Source organism: Crocodylus porosus, unplaced genomic scaffold, assembly GCF_001723895.1.
Source record: "Crocodylus porosus isolate Cpor-Errol unplaced genomic scaffold, CroPor_comp1, whole genome shotgun sequence".
Lineage (NCBI taxonomy): Eukaryota > Metazoa > Chordata > Crocodylia > Crocodylidae > Crocodylus > Crocodylus porosus.
In genome coordinates this window covers 34,621,554-34,648,461 of record NW_017728931.1, presented here as the reverse complement: position 1 = coordinate 34,648,461, position 26,908 = coordinate 34,621,554, and the positions used below count along the sequence as shown (strand labels likewise).

Below are 26,908 nucleotides of genomic sequence, written 5' to 3'. Positions count from 1 at the left end.
TTGTTCCCAATGGACACATGCTCAGATGCAGGCAGGGGCAAAGTTTAATGCACCTGAATTTTCTGCACAGAAAATTCAGGTGAATTCATTGCACGCATAGAAACACCCACTATGCATCAAAGTGTTGGAGAATCATGAAGTGCCTATAGGAATTTTATTTACAAAAGGGCTTAAAGATCAAACCAGCACATTTCTTGCGAGCAGTTATTTCTGTTGCATGTTTAAGCACTGACTGAGATAGGATCCCCATTGTTCTAGGCATTGTGTTTGTGTACACATGCATACGAAAATGCATATGTGCACATGTAAGAGACAACCCCTGCCTCAAACGAGCAGTTCACAAGGCAGGAAAAAACAGGTCACAAGGATTTTGTTTACCTTAAATACATATGTTGTAAGAACAAATCAACTCTCATTGTCAGAACAAATAGTAACATGCAAAGTGTCTTATGATGTAAATATCAATTTACAGTCCTCTGCTTATTTTGCTCCCTTGTGCTGTTGTCAACATTTGGGTAGTACACTTGGGACAGTGAATAGAGAGCAACAAGTCAGCCAATCACTCCACAAGGGCCAGAGCAGTCTGCAACCCACATAAAACATAGAACAAGCACTTAAATCTCAGTGTAGGGCAGAGGTGTCAACTTGTGAGGCTTAGTGGGTGAGATGAGTGGTGTGGGGCCAACATACAGGCTGGATGAGTGGCAATGGGCTGTATTGGACCCACAGACCAGCCCCAGCATTCAGGGCTGGCCACCTGTGGGTAGTGCCCCTTTGGCACATTCTACCTGTGTTGTACAAATCCAGTTCAAGACCCATGGGTGGCATAGTAGGCTGGATGACAGGGTTCCGGAGGGTGGATCCAGCCTGTGAGTCATATCTTTAATGCTTCTGATGCAGGGTATTCACTTTGACCTGATCTAGAAATACATAAATAAATAAACAAAAAACTTCTTCCAGGCCACGCTGTCTGCCCAAAATCATTTGCAGTTTTTAAATAATATTAATTCCAGCTGCCTGGCTTCTGGTTAGCATAGCATCAAGGTTGAAGTTAACATTTTTCTGAGCCTGTGGCTCCTGAAGTTTCACACAGACACCAAACCATTGTGACCTCAGGGTTTCTTCATCTGAAATCTGATGTGCACAAAGCGGGCAAACTGGCACTGGAGTGTCATTAGCAATGGTTGTTCACTGCAGCTATGACCTTAGCTTAACTCTTACTTGAATAATGTTGGAGCTTGTTGGTGTTTTCACTATAGAATGATTCTCTTTTCTAGCTACAATTTAGATTTAGATTCACTCTGAAGGTCTGCAAAGCCACTGGAAAGAAACATAACCTGTCTTCCACAGTATTTTAATGTACAGTATTACATTCTGATAGCAATTAAGGTAACCTATGTCTGCATAGGAGCCCAGATGCCACAGCAGGTAAGCGCTGTTTCAGCTTATACACAAATAATTTTGATGGAACACTATTGCGCTGAATAGTCGCAAGAGCTATTAAACTATGATATCTTTGTTCATTTTCAAAGCATTCCTTTGCAAGAAATGAAGACCATATCAAAGAGGCTATGATGGATGGAGTCAACCAAGATGCTCCATAGAGTTTGCCTGGAGAATACTGGCAATGCATAGGCTATGCTGACAGCCTCCAAACGCCAGCACTTTCTAATACAAATTTGCATTCTTAATTGCTATACCTAACCATTAGTGAGGTGTATGGCAGCCTCTAGTGGCATGTATGCATGTAACTGTTGTTACTCTCATGCATCAGTAAAACCTTCAAGCATCAACAGGAACAACTTAAAATGCAATTAGTGGCCAGCTAGCCAGTCTACCCAGTAAATGTTATAGGATCAAAACCAGTTTGCCCCTGTTTAGACTCCTTCTGTATGAGATTATAACAAAATATGAGATAAACATATAGAATTTGCTTCCATAAGAACCAAAAGAACCCAAAATCAAAGACAACATCTGGATTTTAAAAAGGACTGAATAATTTTATGACATATGTAGTTATGGAACCTTAAGATCATGTGTTTTCAGACTTCAAAGCGTAAGTTTATCATCTCAGGAGACAAGAAAGAAATTTTAACAGTCTTACACCCTTGCTGAATATCACTGTTTTTCTGGTTATGAGATTTTCCTGAAGCTTCAGGTATTGAGAAGTGACAGTGAAAGATAATAGAATTGACAGAGCAGTAGCTAGACCTAGCATGGCAAACCTGTTTTCACAAGGAAGCAGTCAATACACAGGTTATTTTATTTTAATTAAAAATGAATCCGTTGTTAATTCTGCTCTGGTCTTAAATGCCTATAGCACTTGCTCATGGCAAGGTTTACCAAAAATACCTTCAGAATTTCTGGAGCTGCTGCAACCATTTGACAGAAGAGAAGCATTTTGCAAGGACTAAGCATGACCAGCCTGTGCCCCTGGTGGTTTGGGGGAGCATGGCTGCGCTGGTGGCAGTGGGAGCACCGTGGTGGGAGCCCAGTGGTGGTAAGCTGGGAGCTCCTGCAGACGCCCCCAGCACTGTCAGCAGCAGAGGGGAGGGTGGCGAGCACTGACTAGGGAGCAGTGACCACCCGCAGGTGCCACCAGCAGTGTTGGCGGTGGCCAGCGGCGATCGTGGACTGCCTGCAGATCCTGCCACCCACGTGCACCCCCTACACATCGCCCCCAGGACTATGTACAACAGTAGCTGTCACCAAAAGGAATCCTGTCAGAGATCATGGGCAACTGGTTAGTCTTGAGTCTGGGGGGCCACTTGCCCCACCAGTGGCCAGTCAGCAACTGGGAGGAGGGTCCCCTGTGGCCAGTCATGCTGACTAAGGGGAGGTGGGGGGGAGGGGAGGATTCCCCTGTGGCCAATTGTGCTGACCCAGAAGTGCCATTGGTGCTGAAACTTCTAGGTTGGCTTGATTAGCTGTTGGAGAACCCTGCCCTATTGGCACAATTGGCTACAGGAATTGCTTCTCCTGGTGCTCCCACTCCCAGGCCAGCACTCTTGGGGGTAGCACCAGTGGTCTTGTCTGCCCCCCTACCCATCACCTAAGCAGGGAAAACTGCCTGTCAGGGGGTGCACTAGCACTTTCAGGGGTGCATGTATACTCCCGTGCACCCCCTACTTGTCACCACTTTCAGAGATCCTTGGGAAAATGGAGAAACAGCAAATGCTTATGGGACAGGGCAAGATAATAGGAAACTTATACAAATTTTGCTTCTCTAGCTTGTTTTCAATTCTACAGCTGGTTGGGAGTGGGGAGAAGAGTGTAAAGAGGTGCTCAGCCTGCAGAGGGATAAGACCCTGCAGGTAACCAGCAGTTAAGAGTCTACCTGGCTGGAAGCCTGGGGGCCAGCTGTAATTGATGATCAGTAAATGAGAGTGGAGCCATGGAGGCTAGGGGCACACATTCAAAAAGCTTGAGCCTGAATTGATTCAAACTTTGCAGGTTAGTCTAACCTGGCTAGGCTAAATCAGTTTTGTAACCAGACAGACATCCCAGAAATGCAGGCACATACCTGCAGTGGCTAGAAGCCAAGGGGCACTAGGGTAGCCCTCCCTTCCTTCCATAGCATGGATGTGGGAGTGGGGACATGGCCAAACCCCAGCAGGAGCTCTGATTAGCCCAGCAGGGAATTGATAACAGTGTTTATCACCCGATTAAGAAAACAACAGAGGGACATTACCAGCTACTTTTTGATGCTACCTGTTGATTCAGCATGTACTATAGTGAGCATGTGGTCTGCTAGCTAACACATAGACACTTCCTCAGCAAGGCAGAGGGGAAGAGGAATTCTTCCTTAGCAGGAAATGGTAAAGGGGAGTGGGGAGCTGCAGCCAGGGAGCAGAGGGGAGGGGCCAGCCCTGCTGTGGAACAGAGAGCCCCACTCTACCCAGAGACTGTGCCAGGATGCTGGGGGATTCTGGTTTATCTTAAACTGGCAAAAGGTGTGGGACAGACATTGAATAAACCAGTTTGAGCCAAATCAGTTTAGTCTGATACTACATTCAATCAGGTTTATCTCAAACTGGTTTATGTGCACTGAACATCTGTTTTGCTACAGGTTTAAACCAGTTTTTGATCACAAACTGATATATGTGTAATGTCTGTTCCTAGCCAGAGGGTTCAGAGCTCCAGGGTCAGGGAGCAAAAGGGGAACAGAGTCTGTCTCACTTCAAGACTTGAAGAAAGCCTACCGGTTTTGGATTATCTCTTTGCACACTTGTTTGGTTCATTGTTTCTTTTACTGCGAGGACGAGGCTGTCCCATGGAAAATAAACCATCTGGAAACCTTGGACGTAGTGCTACCTGGCCTTAATAAGGAAGCTGGGTGAGTGACCGGCTTACAAAGACTTTTCATAGCAAAGGCATTTTTTTAATCAATGCAGGAGTTCTGTATGGAAATACTGTCCCTGTTAAGTGTATCCTACTGTTTTTACTGTTTTTCTTCCTCACTCTGTGATATAAGGATCAGTGTTCTCGAGCACAGAACGTCTCAGCCGCTGCAGCATAAGCAGCCAGTGACAGCCTACTGTAATTACCCACGTCAACAAGGAAAAACAAAAAAGCAGTTCCTAATACTCTGCTCCAAGGGCTTCTAAAGACTCAGTGGCAAGGTCAAGGGAGGAAGGAGTAGCTTGCTGCTCTGCTGCTGCAGTGGTTTCTATATACCCCTTGCTTGCTCCAGTCCATACCAATCCCAGAGTAAGCTTCTTCCTGTCCACACAACACACAATACTGGGAAAAGAGTTAATTTCTAGAGGCCATGGAGCTGATTGTAGAGGACTGAGGGGTTTGAGTCGCAGCAAAAAATTGGGAAAAATTGCAAAGATCAAGCCTTCATATAGGTTGTTTCCCACTACCATTTATTTTCAACTACTCGTGTGAGCACCAGGGGACATTTAAGACTACAGTCTGCTTCATGTACAGCTACTATTTGTATATGTTGTGCAGTGTATGAGTACTGTTCTAGATGCTTCTGAATTTGGGCAAAAATTAAGGTAAGTTTAGCTATGCTCACATCTCTCCTACAGGAATTTAAACCAAATATCGACCCACTCTTTACCCCTCAACCTCACCACATCAGAAATTGGGGAGCTCCTGAAAATTTGCACAGATGATGATCAATGAACTAGGCAGCTGGATACCAGCAGGGGTGAGAGACTAATATAACCTCGAGGCTCTTGCAAACCAAATTGGTGTGACAGTCCTCTGCAGAAAATCAATAAATAAATATATAAAAAATAAATGACTCCTTTTAGAAAAAAAAAAGTTTGAAACAGGTTTCTTCTTGGGTGGTATTTCTCCTTTAAGGGAATAGATTAGAGTGTAGTTGTAGATGGATCACTGCATCACATTAGCAATATTCTAGCACAAGTGATCTCTGTGCACAATAAATATACAGAAATTGGATCCTCCTGCTCTAGCTCTTCCTGAGGAATCAGAAGGGGAAACCAGACAGGAGAAAATAACTTTCTCGGATAGAGGAAAAAAAAGAACTTGCTGATGGATACGAGTCTATAGTCCTCCACAGAGAGGAAGAAATAGCCAAAAAGGTGTACACCTGGGCAGCTGTACACATGAAAACAACCTTTATTCCCAGCTTGAGTAGTCATAGACTGGGCAAAAACCCACGTTCCTTCCATCTCTCTCGAGTCACTTTGGTATTTTTAGGCAAGCGTAGGGGAAAATCACACAGGTATGCAGGGCTTAAAAACAGGACAATGGCATCTAGTTTTTAAATAGTGCTTTGCATAGATCTCAGGTACTTGGTATGGTCATGTAGGTCATATATGCCCATTAGGGGTGTGCAAAGCAGGTCCTATTCAATTTGGATTCAGCCCGAATCAGGGACAGTGATTCAATTTGTTGATTCAAATCACTGTCCCTGCTTCTATTTGGCTGAATTCAAATCTGAAAATTTGATGCTGATTCAGAGAATCAGCGATTTGGACATAGACACAGCTTTAAATGTCATTTCTACATACCTTGAGGTATCAGTGCAGATTGTAAATGCTGCAGTGATGGGGCTGATGGAGTGTGGGAGGGCCCTCCACATGCTCGGCAGCCGGAAATGGACTGGAAGTACTTCTGGTCCACTTCTGTGTCCGCCAGGGAGTGTGCCCCCCCCCCCCAATGGTTTGGCAATCAGCTGCAGGGGGGGGGATCCTGAGTGCTCCCCTCCCCCAGATCCAGGAGGCACCAGTTGCTGAGCCGGGGGGGGGGAGGGGTGTGCAGGGGGGGCCTCCCTGCGTGCTCTGCAGCAGATCTGGAATGGATCAGAAGTGTTTCTGATCCACTTCCAGGTCTGCTGCTGAGCACGCTGGGGAGCCCCCCGCGCTCCTGTGGGACGCTCCATCCACCCCAGCGTCACAGCATTGAGCCACCTGGTACCTTGAGGTATGTAGGAAAAAACATTAAAGCTGTGTCTATGCATGAATCACTGAATCTTTCCAAATCAATTCAGAGGATTCTGATTCAATTCAGAGAAGTTCAAGGGTCCTTTGATTTGATTCAGATTTGTAGATTCAGCTGCCGAATCGAATCAGGGACCAAAGCTTTGCACAGCCCTAATGCCCAGTCCTGTTGCTGCAAATACTTCGATAGATCCACAAGGAGGCATGTAGCAGAGTCTTTACATTACTAGGCAGGAATCTATTATAGAACTGCTTTGGTAAATCAAAAGGTGCTATTTATTCTGCATCAAAATCAAGGCTAACATATTTCTTGGTGCGCAATAGAAGCTTGTGTTCTTAGTCAGGGCCCTCATTTTTCCTTGTACTTTACAAGCAGATCGCATCATATATTGACTTTTGTGCAGTTCCATTCTCTTGAGTCATATTCATACCTCCCCTCTTTTGCTGTCAGATGATAGATCTGTTGTCTTGTAGTTAGAGGAGGATGGACCAAAACATAATAGGTTAGGTTTCTAATCAAAGTATGTGCCAAAGGTTTCCAGGAACTTTTACATGGACGCTTTGAAAGTAGATGTTACCATAAAATATATTAGCCCCTTCACCAGAAGTTTTGGTTATTGAAATTAATAAAAAGGATTTCATCCTGTCTGAACTCTCTTTCAGGGTGACATTGTTTATTTTGAAGCTCTCTCCCTGTAAATTATTTTGTACAGTAACCTAACAGTCTGCTTTCCTTTTCTGTATCTATGCTGTATCTGCTTTGTTTCAGTGCTATTTTGAATCGTGCAGAGGAAGGGAGTCCGTTCCTATCTCTCCTTGCATTCCAGTCATAGGCCTCTGTATGTCTGTTTAGTTTGTTCTGGTGGGAAGGTAATGTTATCACTTTTTGAACAAAATGCAAAAATGATCACTGATAGTTGTAATTTTAGATAATACTGAAAAGAGAGATCATCTAGTTACAGTGGTAGTTGGGGGGGGGGGGGGGGGGGGGGGGGGGGGGGGGGGGGGGGGGGGGGGGGGGGGGGGGGGGGGGGGGGGGGGGGGGGCTGTCTAGCTGCAGTCTTGATGATAGGCTAACATAGGGGCTTGGTCTGTGATGCCAGTTCTAACATGTAGTATTTATACAGGGCAAAGTGTTAAGACTGGACTTGTGCTTTGACCTTTAAGATATTTTTAAAGTATCACTTTCAGTGGAGAAGAAAGAGTCTCTTCAGTTTTTGGGCATCATGCAGAAGCTTATTCTTTTTTCCCCCTCCAGCTGAACCTAGAAATATGTCCAGAGATCACAATGACTTGATGGAAAAAGCAGTTGTAGGACATGGAAAAGGAAGAGAAGTCTTAAAAACAAGTTTTACTCTATGTAGCAAGTTCAACTGATTGTCATTTCTCAGAACTTGTATCTGTTTTGCTGTATCATATATTTCAAGACTGCAGAATCCCACGTTTTCCCCCCAGGCTAGAACAAGCCTCCTGGGAGGAAGTATCTTCTTGCCACATTGTCTTCTCCCTTACAACCTAAAATACTATACTGTAAAATCTCTTAATCTAAGGTTTTCCAACAAAGGATGCTACAGCAACCAGAACAGTATGCTGCCATTCTGATATCCAGGATATACAAAATGAACCATGAATCTCATTGTATTTATGGCTGAAACCCAAACCCAACACAATTTAAACTTTACACTTAGCCCCTTCCTTTAAAATTATATTTTGCCATGTTAAAGTTTATTCTGCAGTAGAATTGTAATTGTTCCCTTTGAATTAACAAAAAAAGAAGCGAAAAAAGAAAAGCTTCCCAAGCTTTTCCCCCTGCACAGCACTTCAAGGCTGGTACCTGCAGCTCACCAGAGTGGAGAGAAGAGCAGAGCAAAGCTCTGAGGGGAGGGGAGCAGCAGTGCAAACCCCCGGCCACCCCTACTGCTCCTCTCCTCTCCCTGATCAGATTGAGAAGGAAGCATGCCTGTATGTGGCCATAGTCTGCAAAAATTCCCAGATATTTGGTTTTATTTTAAAAATAAAAATCAATATATTACTAAACAATATATGACATTTAAAGACTAATACAAATAAAAAATACAGGAATTTATGAGAAACCCAGAGAATTTCCAGCTTTTCAGTAGTTGGGGATGGCTCTATTTTAGCTATAATTTTAGAAGATGCCTTGTCGGAGTTGAAAAACACTTCAGTTTGCTCACTCTCTTTTCCATCCTATGCTATCCTCCGGCCACATCTCTTAGAAAAGATACTGGAAGTCCCAGCCCCTAACCTGTGACTTCTGCCCCCAGAAGTACTCTTTTCAGCAAGGGGTTTTGCCATCTTAGAACCAGAAAAATACCAAATTATACTCTAAAAAGCGAACATCTACAACATTCATTAATTTGATTTTAAAAAATATTAAATATTCCTGGGTTACATGCATTTGTGTAGTATACATAGAGGTGATTGTATACAATAGCTTAAAATGAAGTCTCACTCTTGTGTATTGTGGGGGTCTGTGAGTGTGTACGTATGTGGGGTTTTGGGGAGGTGTAGGTGTTCCTGCAGGGGGTGGATAGATGTGGGGGTTGTGGGAGCATGTGGGTGCGTATGTGGATATATGGGGTGTGGGTGGCTATAGGGGAGCTGTGCATAGGGGGGAGGGTGGCTGAGGTGTGTGAGAGGGTGTGGGGTCTGTGCAAGGCAGTGTGGGTACATGTGTATGGTGGTGTGTGTGGGTGCGACTTACCCTACACACACACTGGAATACCAGCACAGCTCTGTGCTCCAGCAGTTCAGTGATGCAGCCAGGAGCCATGTGGTGCTGAAACAGTGCTGAGGCAGGAAGGCAGGGAAATGGCTGGGGGTGGGGTGGGGTTGCTGCTTTCTTGCTGGGACTCCCCCTGGGTCCTACTGGCCCTGGCTCCTGTCATCTTTGATAGGGAGCCAGGAGCAGATAAATAGTTTCTAATTTTTTAGGGGTCCCACGGGCCAGACAGAATGACCAGGTGGACTGGATGCAGCCCATGGGCTGTATTTTTCCCACCCATGTACTACAGCCACTATTCCATACCCAAATTTCTCTCAGGCAGCAAAATCCTGCCACCTGATACTGCAACCAAGTTAGAAAACCCAAGTTCATGCCCTGCTTGTGGTGTCTCACAATATTTCTCTTCTCCTCACTCTTCCTTATGCACCAAGATTCTGATGTTTCTGTCTGAGCCCCACTTGATTTTGATTCCACCTGTTGCTCTTGGTGAGTCAGATATAATAATGCCCTCATCTCACTTCTCTGAAACCACAAAAGAATGAGTCCTGCCAGGTATGAAGGTGTTGATATACTGCAGCATTAGAACACTAAACAAAACCTGGACTCATTTTCTTTCTTCACCAAAGACTACATCCATACACCATGGTTTCATATAACATCTGCCAATGAAGTGTATAAAACCTTACCTAAAAGAATATCACATTTGTTTTAGGTATTTATTCCAACTGATTTAAACCATAATTGAGGTGTTAACAAGGAACATGAGGCCAATGCATTCTATTTTACTTTTGTACAAGTCTAGGAGTACATTAAAATCCCACCTTAAACAATTGAAAATTGTTCTTTCAGTACTACTTAGTTCATGTGGTAACACAATGAATCCACTGCATAGTATGGATAATCCATTTTATTTTCTTTATAAATGGATCACTGAAACCATTTTTCCACCTGCTCTTGGAACATGCTGGAAAAGCACTTGTGAACTAATAGCTTCTCTCTTGACAAGTTTCTATATTGCTTAGAATTATGTAGATTTTTTGGAAGAAGAGACACCTGAATCCAAGGCTATCCCAGATCTGCACGTAGAGCAAAAACACTCACTAACAATAAAGCTACTCTATAAATTTTTAAAACTTCAGATTTCCATTTCTACAACTTCCTATAAACATTCAGGAATTAAAATAAAAAACAGGTTTTTCTACATAGATTTCTGGGGGGAAATCATCACATTTCTTTCACACAAGTTTAAATTCCTTGAAGACAAGTCAGAAACAATCCCAGCTTCAAGAGATCTCCCTAGTCCTGAATTTCACCAATATTTTCATGCGTCTAAAAACAGTTCAACATTGCCACCTTGTGGCTTGGACTGGGCACCATTCAGGCTAACCAGGGTAGTATAAGAGATGCAATATCTCTGTCAGAGAAGGTCCAGGTAAAATAACTAGTCAATGAATAACCATAGCTATAAATAAAAAGGAGACTGAACTCTGAGAACAGAGTCTTTATAGGAGAAACGTAAGTCATCTAGCAATGGGCCCATGTAAAAAAATACAATTTCAGATATTTTGTGATTTCACGTTTTTAGTGCTGTGACCAACCCCCCTCCCCCCAGGAAGGCACAATCAGTTTCCACCCACTCGTTTCTCAGTACAGCATGTACTTGCCAACAAGCAATATTTAAGTGCGTGTAAAGTGTCTAGGACCATTTATTTCATTTCATTTTTATTTTTTTTTCTCCTGGAGTTCAAGAAGTCATAGAAATGTAATTAAAAACTATCATTTACACAGATTTTTTCATTGCTGCCTTCCTTGCACTGAAGAGATAAGCTTCATAGATTATGTTTAAGAAGTTGTCATCATTCTGAAAAACAAAATAAGAATGGTTATTGGAAGATAAGAGAGACAGAGCAAAATGATTTTAAGTTCTTGCCATTCCAGGTTCTTAAGAATTTTCTACCATACTCACTCAGACAAAGTTTATGCTAGCAAGGGAATTAATTTTAAAAAAATCCACCTCTGGCTAATACCTCTCACAGAATGTTTGCATACATAGATATCAAGAGCAAGAATCTTTCCTTCCTCCTGCCCCGGCCCTCATTCTTATTATCCTATATTTAAGGGTTCTTTTAAGGAGTTTCTTCCCCTCCTATTATTGCAATAATGATGCTGAAATGTTTTAGTGTGCAGTGGATTGATTTAGCTCCTGATTCTGTTTTCCAAGTGAGGAAATCTCAGCATCTCCTTTGATACTCACTGGACTGAATGATCTTAAACTGCACTGGTTCCTTTGCCCAGGTAGTGTGAGAGCAAGAGTTGTCAAAACTTTTCCATTTTGCACATCATTTTGCAATAAAAGATATTACTGTGATCCATCTCTCTTTCCAGTGCTGACATGCTGATTGTTTTTTGAAGCTTTTCATTTTGCAGAGTACCACAGACTGCTCTATACATCCAAGGTAGATAAAAATCGATGATTTAAAAATAATGGATTTTTTATTTAAATCAGTTTTTTAAAATTTAAATAGGATTTTTTGATTTAATTGTAATTTTTTATTTTTTTTGTTAAGATGCTTTTTATATAAAGATAGTTTTAATTTAAGATACGTTATTGCACAAATATATCATGGAATAAGGATTATAACTTCTAATTTATACTATTTGATACAATATATTTATGTAACCTTTTTAGAAAAGCTTTATAAATGCATCACAACAGGCCATGGACTGTATTAGGGGCCCAATGTTATGGGGTTCCCAGAGGCTCCTCTATAGATTAGTAAAAATTAGAGAAAACCACTCTACCCAATGGGACTGACTGCTTAGTCTAGAAGATCCCATTAAACATCTCTGTGACGCTTAGTTTCAGTGCTCAAACTGTGGATTTGTCTCTCCAGAGATAACATCCTTGTTAACAGCAGTATATGAAGATAAGCGATAACAGACCTGATTACCAGGGGTCCTGGTTTTCTGATAAAAAAAAAAACAAAAACCCAAATTTTCTGATTTAACACCCCCCCCAGCTCTACATTTTTACGTGATTAAAACAAAATGCCACCATATATAAACATTGATTTGGGGTGGTTTTTTTTTAAATCAGAAAATTTGGGATTTTTTTTTTTTTTTTAATCAGGGGAAAACCAGGATCCCTGCTGATTACCTACCAATAAGCACTACTCTCTGCATGTTTCTGTACACAGGGTCAAGCCCATACCTCTCTCTGAAAGTGCAAAGTTTCAAGAAGTTAAATGAATAGAGGGTTGTTGGGGGTGGAGTAGATCTTGGCAAGGAGGAGTCTGGAGATAAATACAGGGAGGGAGGGGCAGCAGAAACAAAAACGAACATTTTGAGCACAATTCTGTTGAAATTGCAAAAGACTTCTGTGACAACCACTTTGCAGCAGCTGCTCTGAAGAAAGCAGAAGAAACCAAACTAACTCTCCCACAAGGCAGAAGGAACCAAAGTAACTCTCCCACAAGATGTGTGATGGAACTCACTAGTGGACTGTTTTGAGTGATATATTGGGAACTGGCTTAATCTGATGACAATTTGTGAACAAAACTGTGACAAAATAGATAGAACTGCCATAGCTAAAGTTCTCAACATTGGGTTAGGAGAAACGTAGAACGTATGCTGACTATCCTGAAGCCTATTTCCATAGCCTTGAACAAAGGTTATGTCAAACAACAAGAACGCATTTTTGGTAGAGAACAATGATTAAATCGAGGCTTCCTGGCCAGTGATTTAAATCATGATTTTTATCAATTTGATTTAAAATCAAATCCACCCTGTATACACCACAGTTTAAGAGCCATTGCTTTAAAACATGGCATTCTTGCAAAAAGTGAAGGAACTGGACAGTGCAAATTAGAAAGATACATTAAGTTCATGTAAGAACATAAGACAATAACTAAACTGGTGACACTTCATGGGGAATGTAGGATGCACCTGGGACAAAAGTTGCAAGTCAGCAGTTAGGTATGAAATTAGCTTTTCATATTAGGTGTGGAGTGGGCTAACCAGAAATTTTTTTCCAAAATAGCCCACTTAGTCTTTGTGGCCAGTGCAAAGAATCTGGCCAACACATAGTTTGCAGATAAGACTTCAGAAGATAAAATGCATAAGATAGTAATTGGTATTATGTAAAGTTTTTCCCACTAGTACCAAATATGGAAAAACAGGAGGAACACAACACTCTTCTTTTTAACCACAAACCAGAAGTCCTGAAAGGTATGTGAGAAATGCTTCATAAAATACTTTATCCTGTATCTACTCTTTATTATGTAATCAGAATCTAAAGGCTATGTCAATCTTCAATGATTATATCTATGATCAGTTTCAATAATACATCGTCAAATAACTCTGACTGACAAATTAGACTGATTAGCCCTCTTCATCCATTCCACATTAAAGGCAGTCCTTTAACATTTAAAACATTCACTTTTTTTAGTTCTCATAGAATTCCATGTCAGACAGAACACTAAAACATGACTCATTCAATTCCACCCTTTGACGTATACCAGCTTGTTTTCTACAAAATATTCCTGAATGTTTTGTCAGTCGAAATTTTAGTAACTCTGGCAAAAAGACTTTCATCACTTCGACTGCAGAAGACCTTTTTAATGAACATAACCGGTACATTTTTCTGGACAGCTAAGACATATTTTTACTTACCCATCTTCATCCCATTTTTTTTAATTCCTCCCTGAACTTCTGCCCTTAACATGAGCCTCAACTATTTGAAGACTAATGTCAGATCACGAATTATTCATCATTTAGTTAAGTTGTGCGTGTGTATTGCGCATGCTGTTTTCACCTTTACTCACAGACCAATCCCTTGAAGCCTTTGATCATCCTTGTTCTTTACCCTGAACCCCTTCAAATTTATTGTTCATCTTTCTTGAACTGCTGCACCCAACACTGCATACATTAATCAAAAGGCAGTTAAGCCAATGCTGTGCAAAGGACTGTTATCTCCAGAATATGATGTAGTGCTTCCTTTAAATACAGCCAGAAATAGCATAATTTCCAATGCACATTTTAGCATAGCATTTAGCCTTCAGACAAATGGATCTAACCAATTATGCAGCAGAGGTATGTAAATCAAAAGCAGAATAAAGGATGTAAGCAGCAGGGAAACACTTCTGACTTTACCTGGATCAGGTGTAAAAGTGTTTCCTGCAGCTGTATCTTGGTCATTGGGTTGTTGTTTACCAGAGATGGCTCCAGGTTCTGCATAGGCAGGATAAGGCTACCTGAATTGGCAGCTGGTTCTTGGTTTGAGGGTGGCAACCGCCCACTTTCATTTGCTTTTGGTGGAGCAGGTGTGGACTGAGTAAACACCATTGGAGACATCAAGAGCGTAGGAGTCACTGTCGCAGGAATGCGCTGAGGTGAAATCACCTAACCATACAAAAATGAACACACAAAGGCATCATAAATGGTGTATACATTTACCAAGAATACAGGAGTAAGGGTGAAGGGAGACCCAACCTGCAGCAGTTACACAAGTGTATATGCAAGAATTAGGATTACTTGGGGCCCAGAATCCTCCTGTTACAAATCCTCCTTTATTAGCTGTCCATTTCTAAGTTAATAGGCTCCTCATCCAACTGAAGATTGTAATACTGAATCTCAAGTGTAATTAATTCCCTATAACAAACCAATTCAGCGGATTACAAAAGCAGTTTGTTTCATAAATTTGATTATTAGTACTGTAGAGGAATGACCAACTGCAACAAAATCCTTGAAGGTCCACATCCCTAGGTTTGGTCTTTGAGAATAATTGCCTGTATCTGAGCATATTTTAATAAATGGAATACGTGGAATGGAAAACATTGAGGTAATTGTCTAAGAGTTCCACTTCCTTTTATATCAGTCTAAGCAAGGAGTAACATACTGATTTGAAAGTAGAGTCTGTGCCTTAAGGTTTTACTTCTTTTAATTTTGGGACACATCTGGAACTTTTGAATGTGCAAATGCTAATAATGCTGGTAGGAATAAGTCAACAAGGCAAGTACTATTTAAACTTTCTTCACACAACTCTAGTAATGGATCTTAATTCTAAACTGCAGCTTGTCTTACTGTTCAAGTGTCAAGCACCACTTGTGAGACTCAGTGGGAGCATTATCATCACAGGTTTTATTGTGTGTGTATTTTTCAACATAAAACAAGTATCTTTAGGTATTAACATGAGACACCAGTTGCTTTATTTGGACTGGAGGCAGGATTATTGCTCAGCTGTGCATAGGTAAAGTGCTACTGTAACAGTCTCAGTTTGAATCTCCAACATGTAGAGGAAAACTAAATAAAAAATAGGAGCATAATGATGCAGATGGTACATCTGACAGGTATCCTGCAATCACAAAACAAGGTTATTTAATTAGAGAATATTTCTGTTTCAGTACCTCTTGGCTTGCTCTAGTCTTATATATTTTCTATTTTACAGGAACGTAAGAGTGTGCTACTGTGATCAAAGCTGTGACAGTCCAAAAGTTATGCAACAGGCAAGGATTTCTTAGAGTGATATCTTTTATTGGACCAGCAGGGTAGCTGGGATAGTTAGATAAACTTTTGAATGCAAGAAGTAATCTGACGAACATGTTGCATTCAAAAGCTTGTCCAACTCTATCCTAGCTACCCTGTTGGGCCAATACAACATTTCACTCTAAGAAATCCTTGCCTCTGTCATTTCATCTAAGATATTTGTGGGACACTCAACTACAGCATGTAAACACTTCAAAAATAAAAAAGGATTGAATTCCCATGCTGATTCACAGTACTATATTTACAGTAGGAGAAACACTGTAAAAGCATTTGTAAATACAAAAAAGCAGTCAACATGCCTGCTATGCAAACAGCTACTAATAACAACACTGTTTGGTAAATATTGCTTTTCTGCTTTTTGAAGCTAGGCTTTTTTAACAAGAAAAACTATTCACCTGCCATTCTTATTTCCTGCATGACGTCTAATCATAACAGAAACAACCAATTCTGTGTTCTGTGCACATGAATGGCAGTTTCTCTCTCTCTGGGCTCCTCCAGTGCTTGGAATAGGGGTGGCCTCCAGTGGTTCTTATTACTGGTTCTTTTATAAAAGAATGACTAAGAATGGCAGAGATCTTTCTAGCTAAAATGAAAGTATCATGCTTCTACACAATGTGAGTGTCTGGTTCTTAACAAACAAATCAACCAAATAAACAAAGCAATCTTTTGGCTATACAGACTCTAAGGAATAAAACCCTGAAAACAAAACAGAAAACATGGTGTGTTTTTAACAGCATGGACTTATTCTACTTATAAATATGCAAATATGATGTACTAGAATCGGTAATTGAAGAATGGCTTGCTTTTTATTAGAACAGACAAAACAGAAGCAGCTATGTATAGTATAGTAAGCAATGCTGCCATCTACCGGTGACGCAGCAAACTAATAGTTACAGGCTAAAACAGTATTTAAAATCGTTGTCTAAAATAGAAAATGTATACATCTATTTCTTGATAAATGAAATCCTGATTTTGTGTATAACAACATTAAAAGTCAATATTTTATTAACAAGTGAGACAGTGCTTTCACAAGCTCTAGCCCTAAGTAATTTCTTTACACAAAACAGGGTGATCTTTCCATTTAAACCAGTGATTCTCAAGCAAAGTGCTGGGGCACCCTAGGGTACCTTGAGATCCATTCAAGGATGCAGTGGGGTGCCACACAATGTTAGCATTGTTAGGTGGGGGAAACATGATTCACAAGATAAATCCAGAGATTTCAAATACGAATTCACAGTGTTAAAAACATTCTACCCTGCTGTGGTCTGAGTTCTTTGTAATAGAACTGGCTCTATTATTTTTCTGTAGTCAAAAATAATTGAAAACTAAGAGCTGTCAAGAGGTGTCTTGAGTTTGAAACAGTTGAGAAGCACTGGTTTAGACATTTAGTTTGGGTATCTTTTGGTTAGTGGTGAGACGAATATGGTCTACAGCCTTCTGCAGTTCTAGTAGCAATGCTAGATTTTTACTGTTATTATTACTGTAATCTTTTTATGCTTCCTGCAGTCTTTTATTGACAGTGCTTACGAAAACAGAAAGGGTAATGGAGAGGTTTGAGGTAAAACTCACATCAAATGGTCTCCTAACTAGCCCAGGCATCAGTGCCAAAAGGATTCCAAGGTCAGTTCTGCAAACCTAGTTGGCAAGACCAGTTTTGCAAACTGCTTTGTCAGTCATCTGCTTCTTTTAGTTTCCGAATAATTTCCTCACAAGGACAAAACAGCACTCCCAAAAATATTGCTGATACAATCTGACCCAAGTTGCTTGTTTACTTAGCATTCATTGATTTATCTTCACCTTTTCCAGGTGAAGACTTAAATCTCTGACTCACCAACATTACAGCAGGATCTTACATTGCCAACTGTACAGCATTGCAACAGGGCAATGAAAAAAATCCATGAGGCTGTGGCAGCATATAGCACTCCTGCTTCTCAAGTGCTCACTTAAATGTCTTTAGTTAGTATTCAGCAATACTACTGGCAGCTGGATGACATGGTACTTAGTGAATTTACATTGGATTTTTTTAAAGCTGAGAATGTGTTGGAACACTTGTACTGTAAATTGGAGCCCCCATCTCTCACTACCTGCTTGGAATTCTATGTCCATCAGACAAGTCTCTTAGAGCATTAGTAGTTAGAGTAGGAGCTGTGGATTTCTAGCATTCTTAGCGAGCATCACTTAGAATTTGTTTAAGCATTTTTAGGTGAAATGTTTAAGTAGAGTTATTGCAAAGATCTAGTTATTTACATCATCAGTACAAAGATACTTTAATCAATACACCAGCTATCTGCAAATCTAGACCATTTTCCCATTGAGTTCATTGGGAATTCAATCTCTGGCCATCAAATTTAGCTACCAGCCAGATATGTTATTCTTACACTTCAGAACCATGCCTTAAATATTCATGAACACAGATAAACTGTTATCATTCTCCATAGAGCTTGTATGGTTTAAAAGAATCTTTTGTGAAAGGAATATACTTTCCACCATAAATGCTCCCTAGGGTGGTTTCATGAAATATACTATAGTACTATACTACAAGACAGATAAGTGTCTTTCCAAGTTTAATTCAGAATTTTTTAATTCATATTTACTGTATCTTCAATTTTAAACATTTTACATGTAGCTAGTTAAGAATACTAGATATATCCTTGCTGAGCATTTTTGCTACCACATGCAGGAGCGGTAATCAAGATAAACCATAAGCATTGGCATGACTCAGATTCGTGATCCTAAGTATCACATTTATTTCTATGCAGAAAAATTCCTTCTATGGGAGGGGTGTTACTTATGTAGGGTACACCCAAAAAGTAAAAAACAAAACAAAACAACAAAAACACAAAAAAATGGTCTACTGAAAATAGGATAAACTGATTATCTGAAAAAATGGCAAGGATATTGTGCTCTAGTAAGGATACTTCCCTGAATCAGGCTGGTACTAGACAGAGTGTTTCCTTTGTAGATTTGAGCATAATTCTAGTCAGCTTGCATTAATTTCTTTTGTAAGAGGTCTTTCCTTTCAATGTGGGAGCACAGCTCCTATACCATATGGAGATGCATCACAAGCCAATTTAAAAGCAAGGCTTGTAAAGTATCAGAACTGTTTGTGAGAAAATGTAAGCCAGTCTCCTTCTTGCTCAACAAATCTTGTATGCACCTTAAATAACCCTGTCATCTTTTCAGTAATGAAGATGTTTTCTAGGTAGCATTCTGTTCTTGGCAGACCTTGTAGTATTTGCTTCACTGAACTTTGACTGATAGCAACAGAAGATGCAATGCTGAAAGATAAACAAATATAGGGTACAGACCTTTGGATGCATGGATTGTCAGGATTTGCTTTGATTGATTTTTGCATGAGCATGTGCAAATGTGTACACCAAATCTATTTCACAGATGTCTATTGCCAGGTAGGGTGGCAAAGGAGATTGGTTTATCAGCTAATACGCTGGTAACCATTAGTTCAGGATTGTGTGAGATTATACTAATTCATTTATTTTTCCATCTCATACAGTCCTGAACTAATGGCTACCAGCATATCGGCTGATAAAACCAATCTTCAGGCTGTCCATCTGAATCTTCTTGAGCCACATTCTGTTATGCAAAACAGGATTCAGAGTTGTAACGGCTGTTACAGCTTCTTATGTATATTTGTGGTAATAACCACAGTGGTGACTTCTCCTTGTCAATATGCTTTTGCCAGTATCTATTTCAATCCAGAACTGCATCCTTTATCTTTGGTTTACCTGGCTATCACCATCACCAGCATTACTTTATGGAGGGGTTTCTCACCTCTGACCCCCACTGCCACACATTTGCATTTTCACTGACATGCATTCTTGTATACTGGCTTCTATCCCATCCAGGAAGAGTACAAAACAACTACAGAGGCTTCCTTTGCCTGAAGGAGTATTTTTATCCAAAAGCTTGCAAAGAACAATTTTTTGTTGGTCTAATAAAACATATCAGATTTACCCAAAGAACCTTATCTACCCAGAAATAATGACACTTACTTACCTGCACAGAACTTGAAACTAATAATGTAATCTGGTAATTGGGGGTGAGATCCAGGGAAACGCTTTGCACATCTCTAATGTATGTACTTCAGTGCCTAAAAAATAGGCTCCTGCTCTCAGAAATCTTTCAGTTTTTTACCAATGGCTACCTAATGTAAACTGCATAAGCGGAACAGGAACCAGAACACGGTTATCTCCCCTTCCAGTTGTGTATCTGATAAACTGACTCTCTCTTCTTGCTTTCCTTCTGGTTCCTTGACTCTTCCTTCTTGGCTGCACAATGGCCTAGCTTCAAGAGGTGGTCCATACTTAGACTTTGCTCCAGTTTGGTGGTCAGGGAGTTGCTAGATGTGGGTGGGAAACACTTTATGCTGAGGAGGGCTTAGACCCCAAATCTCCTTCTTCCAGGACAGTGTAAGCACTACCATCACCAATAACTTCCTCCTCTAGTTGTACTTTACAGTGAAAGTAACTGTGGAATGTATTCAGCACTGAACTCAATGCTGACAAAGTACATTCTGTCATTGACAAGCCCTCGATTTGAGGATGATATGAGCATTAGGGGACCACCTTAAAGGTCAAACACTTCTGAGGACTTAGTGGAGTTTAGACATCACTCTGCTTCACAGTGGGACTGCAGGAAAGGTTAGGTAATCATAAGGGGCTTAGCTGTTCAGATTGCGCTGCTTCAACACATACATGGGAGCTTCAATTTAGGGGTTAAGTGAAATCAGGTACCTTTAGGGTTAAGCAACTGTTGAGTTGGAGTCCCCTGAATCACTCTTTGGATTTAGATGCCCGATATCTGCTTGAATACAATTTTAGATGTCTATGTCTTTGCCTCCATTTTCCTGAGCAGGGACTGGATCAGCCTCCCCACCAGGATCCTTGCAGGCCCCAGGGGAGGTGCACCCAGGCCTAGGGTCAGTAAGGATCTCGTCAGGGAACTTCTGGAGGGACTGGATGTATTTAAATCAGCTGGTCCGGAAGATCTCCACCCCAGAGTGCTGACAGAATTAGCAGAGGTCATTGCAGGACCCCTGGCATGGCTTTATGAGCACTCATGGTGCTCTGGAGTGGTGCCAGAGGACTGGAAGAGGACCAATGTGGTTCCCATTTTCAAAAAAGGGAGGAAGGAGGACCTGGGAAACTATAGGCCAGTTAATCTTACCTCGATCCTGGGTAAGCTTTTGGAGAGAATTATCTTGGCGCGCGTCCATGAGGGGCCAGCAGGGAAGATTATGCTTATGGCCAACCAACACGGGTTCATTAAAGGCAGGTCCTGTCAGACCAACCTAGTGGCCTTCTATGACCAGGTCACAAAATCCTTAGACACAGGGGTAGCAGTGGACATAATCTTCCTGGACTTCCGGAAGGCCTTTGACACTGTCTCTCACCCCATTCTCGTTAAAAAACTGGGGGACTGTGGCATCAATGCCTGCACAGTCAAATGGGTCGCTAACTGACTGGAGGGCCACACCTAGACAGTGGTGGTGGATGGGTCATTTTCGACCTAGAGGGATGTGGGCAGTGGGGTTCCACAGGGCTCGGTCCTTGGGCCCGTACTGTTCAACATCTTCATCAGTGACTTGGACGAGGGGGTAAAAAGCACCCTGTTTAAATTCACAGACGACACTAAGATGTGGGGGGATGTGGGTAAGCTAGAAGGGAGGAATAGGCTACAATCAGACCTAGACAGGTTACAGGGGTGGGCGGATGAGAACTGGATGGGATTCAACACCGACAAGTGCAAGGTGAAGCACCTGGGGAGGAAGAACCAGCAGCATACCTACAGGCTGGAGAACTCTCTTCTCGTCAGTGCAGAGGCAGAAAAGGATCTTGGAATCATTACTGATGCCAAAATGAACATGGGCCGGCAGTGTGGGGACATGGTCAGGAAGGCCAACCGCACCTTGTCATGCATCCAGAGGCATCTCGAGCAGGTCCAAGGGGGTGATCCTCCCCCTCTATGTGACACTGGTCAGGCCGCAGTTAGAGTACTGCATCCAGTTCTGGGCGCCACACTTCAGGAGGGATGTGGACAACATGGAGAGGGCCCAGAGGAGGGCCACTCGCACAATCAGGGGGCAGCAGGACAGGCCCTACAAGGAGAGGCTAAGGGACTTGAACCTGTTCAGCCTCCACAAGAGAAGGCTGAGGGGGGACCTAGTGGCCGTTTACAAAGTAGTCAGAGGGAACCAGCAGGCATTGGGGGAGTCCCTGTTCCCCTAACCACTACCAGGAGTGACTAGAAATAACGGTCACAAGCTGGCAGAGGCTAGATTCAGACCAGACATCAGGAGGTGCTACTTCATGGTCAGTGCGGCTAGGATCTGGAACCAACTTCCAAGTGAAGTGGTGCTGACTCCTACCCTGGGGGTCTTTAAGAGGAGGCTAGATGAACACCTTGCTGGGGTTGTTTGACCCCAGTACATTTTCCTGCCATGGCAGGTGGTCGGACTTGATGATCTGCTCAGGTCCCTTCCGACCCTACCAACTATGAAACTATGTCTCTCTGCATCCAGCCCCAAAAGTACCTTTGAAAACCTCCAATTAAAATATTATGGCTTTTAGTGGACTTGCTAGTGAGTGCTGCTACAGGATTAGTGCTTGCATGGAGACCAACTTGGATGTGGTACCCAGACCCACTGGTACAAAAGAAGGATATAATGACAATAAGCTTGGATGTAAGATTTGCTGGGATGAGAAGAAACTGTAATTAGAGAAAAGCTTTACTGGTATGGCACAACAAAAATGATTCCCAGAGACTTTCCTAATACGATATTAGCCCTTCAAGTCCCACCTTTACCTGAAAAAGAGGGCTCTGCTTTTCTGCACCCGGTGCCTTGTCTATCCAGGAGTCCAGTTTCAATGTGTTGCTGCTCTGCATAACCACAGGAAACTTAGCTGCCAACGTAGGTCTGCTGGACACATGTAGCTGTTGCTCCTGTTGCACTATTTGAAGTTTTTTCAATAACTCTTGGGGTGAAATCACCCCAGAACTTGTTGGCTGGTTGCTGGAGAGAGAGAGTGGCTGTCTAGGAAGTTTGGGTGGTTCTTTACCAAGGGTTTGAGGCCCTAAAGTCTGGGTAGGAAGGGAGCCATTGAAATATACAAGATGTGGCTGGGTCATGTTATTTATTTGTGTTGTTGATGCTGCAGCTGCAGGAGTCCTGCTAAAGACTGAAGCTGTTGAATTTACAGGTCCTGTAGCACTGAGGTCCATTTTGGTCATTGATCCGGACTGGCTCTGCAGTTGGTGTAGCAAGCTCTGAGTGCCTGCTGTATCCTGCACTGGATGAGATGGAGCAATACCATGAGAAGTTACAGGTTGGAAGAGTCCAGTAAAAGCCTTCCCAAGAGAATGGACACTGCCATTTTCACACATCCGGTTCTCAGGAAATTCAGCCAGTGGGTGAAGGTCTGTCCCCCGTACCATAAGTTTCTGAATGGCTGGACAAAGCTGCTTCTCTGCTGAGGGCGAATGTCTGCTGGGTTCCTCATAGGACAGTGAGCGCACTACTCCCTGCCGCATGGAACATTTCTCTTGGTGCTGTTTTTGTGACTGATCTGAGACATCCTGGTATGGGCTAGGTTTTTCTTGTTTTCCAAACAGTGCTGTAAGGGACAAGTGCTGTGGTTCAGAATCCAGGCTCTGGGGGCAGGGGGAGACAAAGAATAATCCCATTAATACCATTCCTGTGTTTTTTAAAATACATTCACTGTGTAAAATCTTTAGCCATCAAGTATTTATGGATAGCCAAATAACTTTCTCTTATCAGTGGTTCTCTCAGATGGGAAGGGTAGGTTATTTCAAATAGCCTTGAAACATCAGGTGAGGATGAAAGATAATGACAATCCAGAAAGAAGACACCTGGTCCACTCTCATATCTAGAAAGAAGGTGCTTCCCATTACAGTCATTACTAAAATACTAAAAAAACCTCTAAATTCTCATGAAATAGAAAAAAAAAATGGAGCCTTCTGCCTGCTGGGAAGGGAGTGCCAGTTTCTGAGTCTCTTTTATCCTTAGATGCATTTTGCTTGATTTTACAACGTAAAGCAGGGGTGTCAAACTCATCTGGCCCTGCATGCTGGATCCAGGGCTGGTCCACAACAGGCCCACATACTGGCCCCAGGTGCCAGACCCAGCATGAAGGGCCAGTTTGGCATGGGTAACACATGCTGTGTACATCCCATGCAGCCTGAACCCTGGACCAGGGCTAGCGTGGGCTGTATATACTGTGTGGGGTTGGCCCAGGTGTGTATGCTGCAAATGGCATGGGGGCTGATCTAGGGCACGTTCTGCAGGCAGCACCAGCACCCTGTCAAACCAGACCTGTGCACTGGTTCTGGGGCTGGTCTGAATTTGGACCCCATGTTCTGGAGCCAGTGCACAGGACCAGGTCTGCACAGAGCCGGTTTTGTGCACTTACCCCATGCTGGCTCTGTGCACAAACCCTGGATTGGGTCTAGTGTGCACTGAGGGCATGGCTGATCCGAGGCATGCACTGCAAGAGATACCCATGTCAGGCTGGCCCTGTGTGCTGGCTCTGTTGAATACAGCTGGTCTATGGATCTGATGCAGCATGTGGGGCGAGACCTGGCATATGCCATGTCAGCTGTGCAGTGTTGGTCCAAGATCCATGGGCTGGATCTCTGACATCTGTCAGGTAAAGTATTTTAAAGATGGATCAAAAACATTAAGCATGTTTGAGCAAGCAGAATTTTTTATCACTTAGATTATATGAATGCATAAATAAATAAATAGGATAAACTGTTGTCCAGTGGCCCATGAGGGGTTATCAGAGGATGACTGCCACATCCCTGAATTGAAAGATCAATATTTTCTGAACCTAAGTATATTGCATCTCCATTTAATACCTGAATTTAATATAGGAGAATTACTTTTTGCAAAATAGATACCAATTTTGGATTTTAAAAACAACTTATCTTAGTTCCACTTCAAATCGTTGCATGGATTATCCGCATTGTGCAAGCATCCTCACAAATCTAGTGTCTTATGACAGTGCTAGGCAGAGGGCAAATACAACAGTGTACCTTGCCTTGTTGAGGTATTCGCTGGTGCTGATTTTCACTGGGCTTCACTGGGATTGGTTTGATCAGGTTAGGGTTGTCATAAATAGCAGAAGAACTGGTTATTTGTTTGGGCTCTGAACAGGTCTTACACTGCAGTGGGAAAAACAAATGTATTTTGAAGTGAAAGAAAATCCTTTTTATTCCAAAAGGGAAATTTTACACTTATATTATATCATCAGAAAATCAAAATGAGGCTGCACCTTCAAAAGAGCAAACCCTGGTTACAGAGCTGACAAATAATAAGGAAAACACATCAGGACACTGAAGGGAGAATAGCCTCATTTTTTAGAAGGTGGTGGTACATACCAGAGTAAGGACTGACTCCAACTAGTATCCACAGAGACACCAACCAACCATTATCCACAACAAACTACAAGTTCCGCAACTTGGGATACATTTCTATTTCACTAGTGCTTCTGGATGGATTGCCCAAAAAGGAAGATGAAAAATCAGAAAGGCAGGAAGAGAAGTGGGGAAAGAGACAGGCAAAAAACACGAGGGTCTCAGCCCTAAAGTTGATATTTTATAATTTTCCCTACTGAGAATTATCTAGAGATGGTTTTTATAAAAAAATATGTAATTTGACAGACCAAACAGACACAACAACAGCAGCACACTACTTAAAAATGGTCCTGTGCCAGAGGGGCAGGTACACATCTACAGTGGGACTCTGAGGGAAAAATCATTACAAAGTATAACTGTAGTTCAGCTTCATTCATTTGGATTTTTGTTATTTTTGCTTCAACCTTTAGTGCAGACCTGTTGCCTGGAGAACTGTCTTCTGGAAGCACAAGAGACATGCTGGGGAGGGGGTACCTGAGCCCAGATTAAAAAAATCCCAAATCCAGTTCCTGCATCTTCCCTCTCTTGTACTTATTTGGCACAGAGGTGGAGACTGCTTCAAGCACTATGTCTGAGGAAGCTTGAGGCCCTAAAAGTAAGTTCTGCCCTGCAAGGGAAACTGAAAGTGAAAGTTAAGTGTGAGGTTATTACAGAATTGTATACTAAATGCTCTTATGGCTAGGCTGGGGTGGCAGAACTCATTCTCCCAAAATATTTTTCTGTGTGAAATCCTGATGGTCCACTGAAGGCACCTCAGAATGTGATATTTTAAATATCAACCCCTGTGCAGACTGTAGCATGCTACTCAAATAATGAACTATGGGGCATCTTATTTCAATGCTAAATGCCACAAGGTCAGATGAATGGCAGTGTTTAAAAGAAATGTAGCGTTAGTTAAAGCTTTGTTTTTATTTTTTAGTTCACCTTGTAAACATTTATAAATGGATTGTTTAGAAAGATACCATTAGAGAAATAATGTGAACAATGAATACAAAAGCATATGCCAAGGACTATAAAATACTATGGCTTTTGTTTTAAATAAATATTTCTGTTGCATTTATGACCACCAAGTTATAACTACCATTGTTTAGTTCATTCACCTAGCTTTGTTTGGCCACTTTGGACTTGACTAGCTTTAATAATAATGTTTTTGCACAAATATTGCCTGCTTAGTTCTCACACCCTTTCCCAAATCATTTGAAGGACACAAAAGAACATTGATTTTATAGAACAACACTGAAAACTTTCTGCTATGGTGAAAGTTGATTACTTATTTCCTACTCCGTTTTCTGCATCTTGTTTCTGATCCATGACAGCACTTTGCCTTTTGTTTAATGGCTACTTAGCTTTTTGTGAATTTCTATATCATAGTTTTATTGAAAATATAAATAAAGTGTTAACTGGCTTCCCTCATCTATTATTTCATATAAGATTGTAATGAATTAGTTACTCACAATATTTTTTTGCAGAAGTTGTGCTGATTAGATCTATTCTGATCATTTTTATGAGTCTAAAACAAGTAGGTTAAAAACCTATTGTCTTTTATAAACACAGTCTAATCAGGTAATGTAATAATAATTTGTAACAACAGCTTTTATATACATAGAAAAAGACACACAGCCTTTTCTCTGTTCTCCACTGTCTATAATAGTCTGTCCCCTCTTCAACACAATCACTGTTGTTGCTGTTTTTTACCATGGTCCTAATTTGGGAGAGCACAAACACATGCATACATTCACCGTAG

The 26,908-nt window shown here is 41.7% G+C and overlaps 1 protein-coding gene and 1 long non-coding RNA gene across 7 annotated transcripts in view; one reads left to right on the top strand and one right to left on the bottom strand.

Moving 5' to 3' along the window:
• Positions 1 to 103: 103 nt before the first annotated feature.
• On the top strand, positions 104 to 8,592 carry LOC109316459. 2 transcript variants are annotated; one of them, XR_002102848.1, is made up of 3 exons: positions 104 to 1,428; positions 7,192 to 7,292; positions 7,681 to 8,592. It is a non-coding gene; the product is annotated as an uncharacterized LOC109316459 (long non-coding RNA). The 2 variants fall into 2 exon arrangements; XR_002102847.1 differs by lacking the exon at positions 104 to 1,428 and having other exon boundaries at positions 6,813 to 7,292.
• Positions 8,593 to 9,865: 1,273 nt separating this feature from the next.
• Positions 9,866 to 26,908, bottom strand: part of DCP1B (decapping mRNA 1B) — a 66,014-nt gene continuing 48,971 nt past the window's right edge. For 4 of the 5 annotated variants that reach the window (XM_019544554.1, XM_019544556.1, XM_019544557.1 and 1 more), the window contains 4 exons: positions 24,784 to 24,912; positions 22,534 to 23,379; positions 14,320 to 14,568; positions 9,866 to 11,029 (listed from right to left, as the gene is read on the bottom strand). In XM_019544554.1, coding sequence (XP_019400099.1) covers positions 10,949 to 11,029; positions 14,320 to 14,568; positions 22,534 to 23,379; positions 24,784 to 24,912 — 1,305 coding nt within the window. In that variant the 3' untranslated portion in view covers positions 9,866 to 10,948. The remainder of the gene's footprint in view (positions 11,030 to 14,319; positions 14,569 to 22,533; positions 23,380 to 24,783; positions 24,913 to 26,908) is intronic. The other variant, XM_019544558.1, reaches the window with a different exon arrangement.